Source organism: Lactuca saligna, chromosome 1 (assembly GCF_052625555.1).
Source record: "Lactuca saligna cultivar CGN05327 chromosome 1, ASM5262555v1, whole genome shotgun sequence".
NCBI classification, from domain to species: Eukaryota; Viridiplantae; Streptophyta; class Magnoliopsida; order Asterales; family Asteraceae; genus Lactuca; species Lactuca saligna.
Window position 1 is genome coordinate 20,516,875 of NC_136417.1, and position 9,856 is coordinate 20,526,730.

Below are 9,856 nucleotides of genomic sequence, written 5' to 3' on the forward strand. Positions count from 1 at the left end.
TTTTAATAAAAATGTTGCGGAATTTGTTCTCATAAAAACATGATAAATACGTTATCAAAGCATTTCCGAAGAAATGTATTTTTATCCATTTTAAAACATTTGGGATGTCATCATCAATATATAAACATAAGCATAAACAGAACTTACATTCATTTACACTAGTGATCTACATTGCTTTGAAATCCCTCAGTGTAAAGTAGCTTCATATCGACACTTGTGCTTCTGGTAGTATATGCCTCTACTATCTTTCATACATACTCATACTCGTCCCAAGTATTGTCTCGCAGTTCTCCAAGTTATTATCACAAAAACAATTTTAACACATACAAATGTGTCCAAACAATCATATAACTTTCTCTAGACTCTACTAGGACTTCTTCCATGTGTATCTTCAATCATTAATTCTGCTTCAACTCGGTTGGTGATGGAAATGTCAGACGATGGGATAACTTCATTGATTATACCAAAAATCATTATTTCTGCTAATCGAACGTGTACTTCTCCCGTACTAGACGTATTATTTATTAGACGCATTCTAAAGGCAATATATCACTCTTACGATATCTTCCAATAGGTATCATTCACTATCACAGGCCTTCTCATTTACTCAATTCACTATGAGTTTTCACCATGATGTTCTGCACACCAAAGCAGTCATTTGGTGTATCAAGACGAGAATAAAGATAGAGGAAGGTTTAGACGCGTATGCCTCCTTATGTGACATCCCCATTTTCATGGCCAGAAAAGACCGATTTGTTTATGCTTTGTTTTATAAAATCAGAGTAATCTTTTAAAGAAAACGATTGCGGAATTTGTTCCCAAAACAAGATATGATAATAACTTATCAAAACATTTGTCGAAGAGAATGTATTTTCATTTAATAATAAAACCTCGGGATGTCATGTTCCGATACAGACATATAAGCATAAACAGAACTTACATTTAATTACATAATTGATTTATATCTCCTTTAAATCTCTCTGTGAAATATGTCTTCGTATTAATACCTGTGATACAAAGAAAACTTAGTGGGTCAGGCTTGGGAGCATGGTGAGCATATAGGGTTTTCATCCCACAATGTTATATCATATATTTATAAATATAGAACATTCAAACTTGTACAATTTCACCATATAAAGGCAACTCTTATCCCACCCCCATCGATCCTCACAACGACACGATCTAAACTCTCGTATCTAAAATTTTCCTCTTTACCCGATCCCTACTCACGTATCTAAAACTATTATCTTCACCCGATCCATACTCACGGATCTAAAACTAACCTTTTCACCTCATCCATACTCACGGATCTAAAACTAACTTTTTCCCCTGATCCATACCCACGGATCTAAAACTAACATCCTGATCTGATCCATACTCCCGGATCAATAATTGTACCCAATCCATACTCCCGGAATAAGGACAATTAACTATACCTTAACCTGATATGATCCATATTATCGGATCAATAACTGTGCCCAATCCATACTCCCGGACTAGGGACAATTAACTATACCTTAATCCTGATCTGATCCATACTCCCGGATCAATAACTATACCTAATCCATACTCCCGGACTAGGGACAATTTACTTAGTCTTAATCCATACTCCCTGACTAATAACAAGTTTTATCTCTTTACCTGATCCATACTCCCGGATCTAAAATTTACCTCTTGGTCTAATCCATACTCCTGGATCTAAAACTAGCCTCTTGATCTCATTATCCAACTCATCCTTTTATCACACACCAACTATCTCATCTACCCATGTTCTACCCAACATATTTGTAGATATAAATATATATTTTTATACATAGTTTAAAACTTGTATAGCATTCTCATTCAATACCTATTCCACATAACAGATGAGGCATACCCACATAACACGTATTTCATAGAGAATAAATCAGATCTATGAGATAGAAGAAAGTGAATATACATTCACGCATATAACAACAAAATATACACATAACACGTATTTTATATTAAATACTTAATAATTATGCGTTAAAAGAAAGTAACCACACACTCACCTGATTAGAAGATGATCGGACAGCACTACGACTTGTAGAAGTAGTATTCTTCGGCAGATCTGGAAGATCTTTACAAAAACCGGACTCCTCGCGGGCAGAGCTTCAGCTCGGGAATCGCACTTCTCGGGATCTTCGAGGCCTCGGGACTTGCTTCGAGGCTCGGGAATGTTTCTTGCACGAAAAACGATGCAAAAACGCGAGAAAACGGGAAGAAATGAGCAAACTACTCGGCTGCCCTCGACACCCTTTTATAGGGGATGGAAGGCCGATTTACGTTGGGCGTAACTTCACATTATGCTGGGCGTAACGTGGATCAGATCGCTGACTCCCCCTATGGATAATATCGGTTAATTTATAATTAAATTAAATATCGAAAATATTTAATAAACTTCAAAAATTCATATCTTCCTCATACGAACTCCATTTTCGGCGTTCTTTATATCCCCGCGTAGGTGAGACTACGATCTACAACTTTCATTCAGACTCTGTCGGCTAATTTTGATTTATTTTTATTATTTATTTTTAGTAGGCCGGGATAGGAAAACTCCGTTATAAAATCATAACTTCTTTATCCGACGTCCGTTTTCGCCTATCTTTTTATTGTTTTACTCCTATTAACGAGAACTTCGATTCTCATTTAGATTGTTTTGGCTAAAAACCGCTCGGTCTCAAATCGAGCATTCGGGCTGCATACCGCTAAGTCGAAACTTCGAAAAATCATAACTTCCTCATACGAAGTCATATTTGGACGTTCTTTTTATGCACGCTCATGGTTTATCGTATTCTACGACTTTCATTTAGATTTCTAAGGCTAAATATCGCTCTAACGTAAATTCACTTTTTACGTCGCGTTGTGTCGTGCCGGCATTGTCGCAAAACTTCGACAGGTCATAACTTCTTCGTTATAACTCGGATTTCGGCGTTCTTTATATGCACGGAAACCTTGTAACATATACTATAACTTAATTAAGATTATTCTTTCAAAATAATCTTCCATCAAAAAGTCATTTTTTGACGCTTAACGTTTCCAATTGACTAGCTCGGATCTACGGGCGTTACACCTTATTACCTCGAAAAATTATATGTCAATTCTAATATCGTAATTAAACGTTTAGAAATTTGAACACATAAAATTTTCAGATCCGGTCGGCAACAGATCATAAATCCGATCAAACGATAGCATAAAGCATCACAAATTATTAAGTACACATAAAAGCATCTTATGCATCTTCCCTAATTAAGCATCACAAATTATTAAGCACACATAAAAGCATCTTATGCATCTTCCCTTATTAAGCATCGTAAATTTTATTTTATTTTTTCCTTTACTTTTTTTACCGATAATTGCCGGTTACCACAAAGTCAAATTTGAACAAAGAATATACTTCGTTGGTATTTTTTTGTACAAATGCTTTACTTGGATGGTGTTTTTTGGACACACCAAACTTGAATGATAATTTTTGAACGATTTTAAAACATAGTTACCCATATAAGTCATTTTCCCTATATAAATAGACAAACATTAAAAAATAATAATAAAGCATTGTTGCAGTTGCAGGTTTTTACTACTTTAACAGTGCAATACTTTTTCAAATTCCGACACCCATTTCACATTCTACTATTTCACATTCTATTTAGAAAGAGAAAGTTAAAGAGATTTAGAGCATGCTTGGGTTAGCTTTTTTAGCACAAAAATGATTATTAAGAAAAGTGCTTATTAGCTTATGACTTTTAGAAAAATCTGATTTTAAAAAGTGTTTGGATAAGAGAAGCTGATTTTTAGGAGTAAAATGGCTTAAAAGCTAAAAAGCTAGGATTTTTCAGCTTTTTGAAAGCTTTACTTTTTCCTATCCAAAAAACTGTTTTAAAAAACGTTTTTTAAATACACAAACAATTTTTTAACTTATTAGCTTTTTGAAAAACTAAAAAACTAATAAGCTATTTTAAAAAGTTATCTCAAACACCCACTTAGAGAGAAAAGAGACATACAACCACAAGTCCGGTGATGAGAAGATGTTGGAGAAGAGAGACAACAAGCATACAAAAGTCGGCACATGTTCGTCGGAGAGGAAGCATCGGCCGTTGAGGACGTTGATCAGAGTTGCAGTCAGAAAAAGGCGGAGAGAAGAGATAGAGACCACACAAAGGTCATGAAGGTAAAGAGGAGAGAGTGAGTGATGAGAACTTCAGAGAATGTGAGCAGCTTTTTTTCCTTCTCGCAACAGAATTTTTAGTTTAGGGTTTATAGTTTTTCAAAGATTTTGTTAATAAATTGCACATTAGAAATTTAGAATCGTTTTGTGGTTTTGTATATTACTTTCCTAATTTTATCGGGTTGGTTTTGATTTTATTTCAGTAATTTTCTGGATTTTCCGTTAATTACTTATTGACTGAGATCCTGATTTATATTTTGCCTTTTGATTTGCTGTTTTTTTTTTTTTTTTTTTGAGTAAAATAATAATTATAATACCTTTCTTGAATTGTATAACTAAATTTGTGTAAGAAATTCGCGGGGGGGGGGGGGGGGGGGGGGGGGCAACATTTACTGAAAAATCAAATCAAAATTATATATATGTATAATCCATATATTAGTAAGTTAAAAAATCAGGGGGGCTATAGCCCCCCTGGCCCTATAGAGGTTCCGCCCCTGCCGGTGGTTACTTGGTCACAAACAACATGTATTGATCTCGATCAAGGTGTTTCTGTCTCTAATGTTAAATTGGATTTAAAGAAAAACATAAATTGCACGTACATCACCGCAATACATAATAGTAGCTTTAGAAATCAAAGCAGCATGTCTCGGAAACTGCACTAGCATTAAAATCAGAGTTTGCGGGTTGTTGCTTAGAGGACCATGGGAGAAGATTATCGTCAAGGTAAACATGGTAACCTAAAGTAAAGTGTCAGGTGGAAGGACATCGCATTACCGCTTTAGATAGTATTAAACGTAAAGGTTATTCATGTTGTTTTGTAACAAACCGTCAGGAAATTTATATTTTATCATCTTATACAAAGGATGACAAAGATTATGGCTATTATTTCCGAACAAATACTATTAGAGAAGAAGGTTGTGACGACTATTTTTATCATGAGTTAAGGGTAAACATAAATTAAATATTACTTTGTATACCAAGCATTATATATGTGATAATTAAGGTTACGCATGTTTATATTTATCAGAATAATATTGTTTGTTATAAACCTTATTTTGCCATCAAACCCGACACTTGATATAAAAATATTGCTTGATCTCAAGTGCATGATACGTTTTTGCCTCACTAACGTCCATAAAAAAGATATTTGGACTTAATTTGATCTTTTAATGATAATTGATAAATGAACTTTCCTTATTTCACACATTGGCCACAGAATCTTCCAACAAACTAGCACATGTCTGCAAGTTTTACAATTCACATTTTTTTTTCACAATCAAAAGTTATGCTTATGTCTCTACGTGTTTGGACTTTATTTCAAGTTTTATATACTTATTGCATTCAAAATTAATCAGAGACAATGTGAATTTCGACAAGTAGATTTAATATATGAAGATCATAAATGGGATACGCGATACCTGTGGTTATATACCCGCGAACCCAATGGTTATTTTTATGTTCTAACCACTAAAATTTCATTTTTTATAGTTGGAACACTAATCATTTTATAGCCAAGGATATTGGGGTATTTTAACTTCAATTGTCACAATAGTTGAATAAACATGGGAGTATAAATGTTTAATGACTCACCCACTAAAATGAAGTTGACATGTTGGAAAACTGGTTACCATTTAATGCATTAAAAACTATTTTTGTATTACAAAAAACACCAATCAAACGTCTTCAAATCATTTTGAAAAGTTGGTTGCTATTTAATATAGAAAGTGTAAAAGCTCACACTGTGTGCGTCAAGTCAACTAATTCTGGGGCTCATGTTGAATTTGCAGTCTCTGAAAAATCTTGAAATCATCTCAGCTTTTTCTGGTGAAATGTCAGTGTTTTCCAGAATGTTTTCCTTTGATGCTTTAGCTATTGCTTCGATTGATCCTATGCTTTGAAGCTGTCACCACAAAACATATTACCACAAAGTGTTAATATATCATTTCAAAGCACATAACTAAATGCATGAAATCGCAACATACTTTCATTTACTTGTGTATCATAGCATCCTACTTTGATTTCTTTCTGTTACATTATTGTATATTTGTAAGTTCAGAATTTGTCTTATTAGGACATTATACTTTGAAATTTTACTCGATTATAGTAGTGAAAATTGATTTAGATTTGGATTTGGATGACATTGTTCTAGAATCAGGTAGATTTTTCAAAGTAGAATGTTAAATCAACAAAAGTATGCTGCTATTTCTGCATTATAGTGATAAAATAAATGTGTGGTCTAGACTCTAGAGTTAGTGATGTTAATACCGCATTAGCATCATGAGGTTCAGCACGTGGGATTGAGGAGACAACTCTGAGGAATGCATTCATCCCTTGGACTGACCTCTCCCTCTTACAGAAAAAAGAAAGCACATAGCATATAAGAAGATAATAACTCTGAAAATTTTTGAAAAAAAAAAAATTTAAAATTAAAATTTATGGAATGGAAACTTACCTCAGCTTTCAATTTGGAAACTGCATCGTGCCTCTTGCACACTGTCAATCAATACAACAAGTTTTGTGATAATGACAATGATGAGGGCATGAATGTCTTTTCCGTTAGATGGGACAGGGACTACGCAAGCTATCCAGAGGGTATTTATGTCTTTTGCACAGATGAGAGACCAAAAGTAAGTCCCTGTCCCACCTTTTTGAGTGAGATAAAAAATTGCAATTTCTGTCATGTCATGTCATGTGTAAGAAAGAGGGAGTAAGTATGGAGCCTTACCACCACGAGCATGTGCTATTCTTACAATGTTCTCAAAGCCCATTTCTAGATCCAGAGCTGGAACAAATGTTGGTCTACCGATATCCTTACTGTGACTAAATAAAATAAAATAAAAATATCATTTTTAATCATCTATAGAGAGAGATTATGTGGAAGGTAAAAGAGTAATGGAGTGTCATGTGTGATTTACCTAAAATAAGAATGTACAAAAGAATCGTTCTGCTCCTTTGAGGGAAGAATGACGACCACATAGAGATGTGCAAATTGAGTCTTCAGTTTCTGAGCTCTGTATCAACTAACATAAGATCAAAGGTGAACAAGATGGAGTTATTTGAAAAATAAAATGTCCAGCTACCTGCTAAACATAGGTCCAGGGTTGTTGCAGTCGGAATTTATGACAAAAATGAAAGCCAGCGATAAACCCCCACAGTTAAAGATGAGATCCTGAAAAAGTGAAAAGTGAAAGTTTGAAGCCAAAGTAGAACGGATGTGGAACTGGTGAAAAGAGAGATGATAAACATAAACCAAATGGATTTTTTACAGGTGCAATTGGCACAAAGTTTAACCGAAAGGAATTTGAAGTGAGGAAGCAGGATATAAAGTTTATGAAGGATGAATGTTGTTCGTCTCTCCATTTGGTACTCATCAGGCAAACCCCACCAACACCTATATCAATGCAAATAATGAATCAGTAATCACTAACAGAGGTAAAAATGTCACTCTTGAAATACTCTCATCTTAATTGAAAACTTTGGCCCATGAAGTATTATCTTGGGATACAGATTATGATGTTTCTCTCAACTCTCAAGCTCGTATGCATCATCATCACAGAAAGTATGTCATGTATTTTGTTCAACTATTTGACTCAGTGTATCTAATTCCCAAGTGGTTCGAGTGAATCCTACTAATCAATCTTGGCATGACGACAGCCTGATTTCATGAATTTATCCCCCTATAAAATGGTAGTGGAATGGCTTCTATATACTACAAAGATATACCTTGTCAAACTCTGACCTTAGTTTGACTTCCAGTGTGATAGTGATTAGTTTGTAATTGTCCTACTTTGTAAGAGCCAATGTCTCTAGATCCTCAACCAAGGAAGATCATTGTACCCCACTGACAATGCTTCAACTCAGATAAGCCTAAAACCAATCTTATGAAATGACATAGTGTGGTGCATACATATGGTGATGCCATGATGCTACAATGAAGCAAATAGCCTGATGATCATACAAGTAGCGCTACCGATCAGTAATAGTCGGCATTTGAAAAAAAAAAAACACGAAACGAACAGCTAGTCAATCGCCTAGAAGATAATAAAAACAATCGAAAGTTCAGATATCGTCACTTGAATCTCCATTGATGGACATGTGATAGCAATTAGCCTTTTACAGGGAATTACCATTATTTCAGTTATTAACTGACAAGTGATGTGCTGGACCACCAAGGAATCTATCTATATTAAAATGTAAAATTTCCATACGATACATAACTGAGGTCAGAGATGTATTAACTCATGTAAATGTATAGAAATTGCATCAATGAAAACTGACCTAAAACCGAAACAATTTACCGAATAGTAGAGAAGATCACCTGAGTTACGTATAGATTCGTTTTTCTGAGCGCTAATCATTGACAAAATTCAGATTCTTACGAAATTTGCCAACTCAAAGTTTCGAAAACGAACATGAATCTTCTGCAGTCGTCAAATTCAATTGGACTATAATCACTGCGTCGTATTCCTATGAGCTTCTGAATTGTGCGTATCTCGTGGAATGACAAAAGAATACGAGCTCGGAGCTTCCGACCAGCACTGCAATGGAGAATTAGGGCAATAGCTTAAACGATAAGTTCCATTAGTGGTGACGGGCGAGGAGAGCGTCGGAAGATCGTGCAACGGTAGACGATGATATTGGCCCTGTTTGGCGCTCATCTTTTAACTTATCAATTAATTTTCGGGAGATCTTAATTTATATTTTAGTATTTAGTATTTTAGTTCTATTAACGATTAAAGAAATAAGAGAAATCATTATATTTTGATTAAAGCTATGATTTTCTTTTTAACAGATAACCACAGAAATTTTTATGTTACTACAATTTTATTTTTATACTTTTAACAAATAATCTTTTATGTTACCGTTACATAATTATATATTTTTAGGCGGAAGATTTTGTCTTACTTTGAGATTTAAACATCGGTATTGTTGGATGATATATGAAAGTAGGGTGATGGGGAGAACCGGATTTATTATGGTTCGTATATGTTTATGTCTATGGCTCAAAAGAGGAGTCGTATAAATACATTCAATGGTTACCAAAATTGATAAGATTTGTCAATATTACCATAATCAGGAATTCGGAATTTTCATAAATAAACTAATTCAAATTTCCAAAGACCTTTTAGGGCTTGGTAGCTCCAGTGCCGGCTCGACAATCACAACAACGACAAGGGGTTAGCAGCGTCGACTGTTAATGGTGGTCAACGAAGCAGCAACGCCTGGAGGCTACCCTCCTCGTTGGTTTCGGGCGTCTTCGTGCAACTAAAAGATGGCGGCCGGAGGATGGGAGATATAAGGGTGGCAGCTGCATCTTTTTCTTAGGGTTAGGGTTTGTGCAAAGCTTTTAAACGAGACAAGAGATGAGAGGTGACGGGTCTTAGTCCCACCTCAACATATCAAACTTATTGCATTTTAACACTTCCAGTCCCTCCATTCCCTTTCTTTTCGAATTAAGTCCATATTTTACTCTTTAGCCTTTGCTTCCAAAAAAAAACTATTCAATACAAGTCCATATGTTACCATTTAACCCTCAACATCCAGAAAATCTAACTTTTAACTCTTGAGGCTAACACTGATAAATTATTACGAATTTAATGCTAAAAAAATAAAATATAAAATATATCTCGAGGTTTTATGGATTATTACTTATTTATTTATTTATTTTAT

The 9,856-nt window shown here is 34.6% G+C and overlaps 1 protein-coding gene across 1 annotated transcript; it reads right to left on the reverse strand.

Moving 5' to 3' along the window:
- Positions 1–5,721: 5,721 nt before the first annotated feature.
- Positions 5,722–8,834, reverse strand: LOC145048573 (DNA ligase-like protein). The gene is made up of 8 exons (XM_078997106.1): positions 8,505–8,834; positions 7,453–7,577; positions 7,267–7,355; positions 7,102–7,197; positions 6,912–7,006; positions 6,639–6,679; positions 6,452–6,535; positions 5,722–6,086 (listed from the first exon to the last, which is right to left on the reverse strand). Exons 1-8 carry the CDS (start codon positions 8,542–8,544, stop codon positions 5,940–5,942), a joined length of 717 nt encoding a protein of 238 aa, XP_078853232.1. The 5' UTR covers positions 8,545–8,834; the 3' UTR covers positions 5,722–5,939.
- Positions 8,835–9,856: the final 1,022 nt, after the last annotated feature.

What these genes read in the sequence shown, in the direction of transcription:
- LOC145048573 (XM_078997106.1), bottom strand. Translation starts at nt 8,544, where the DNA reads ATGATTAGCGCTCAGAAAAACGAATCTATACGTAACTCAG. An exon ending in ACTTTGTGCCAATTGCACCT is followed by an intron (nt 7,356 to 7,452) that starts GTAAAAAATCCA and finishes TCACTTTTTCAG; the next exon opens with GATCTCATCTTTAACTGTGG. An exon ending in AACCTCATGATGCTAATGCG is followed by an intron (nt 6,087 to 6,451) that starts GTATTAACATCA and finishes TTGTGGTGACAG; the next exon opens with CTTCAAAGCATAGGATCAAT.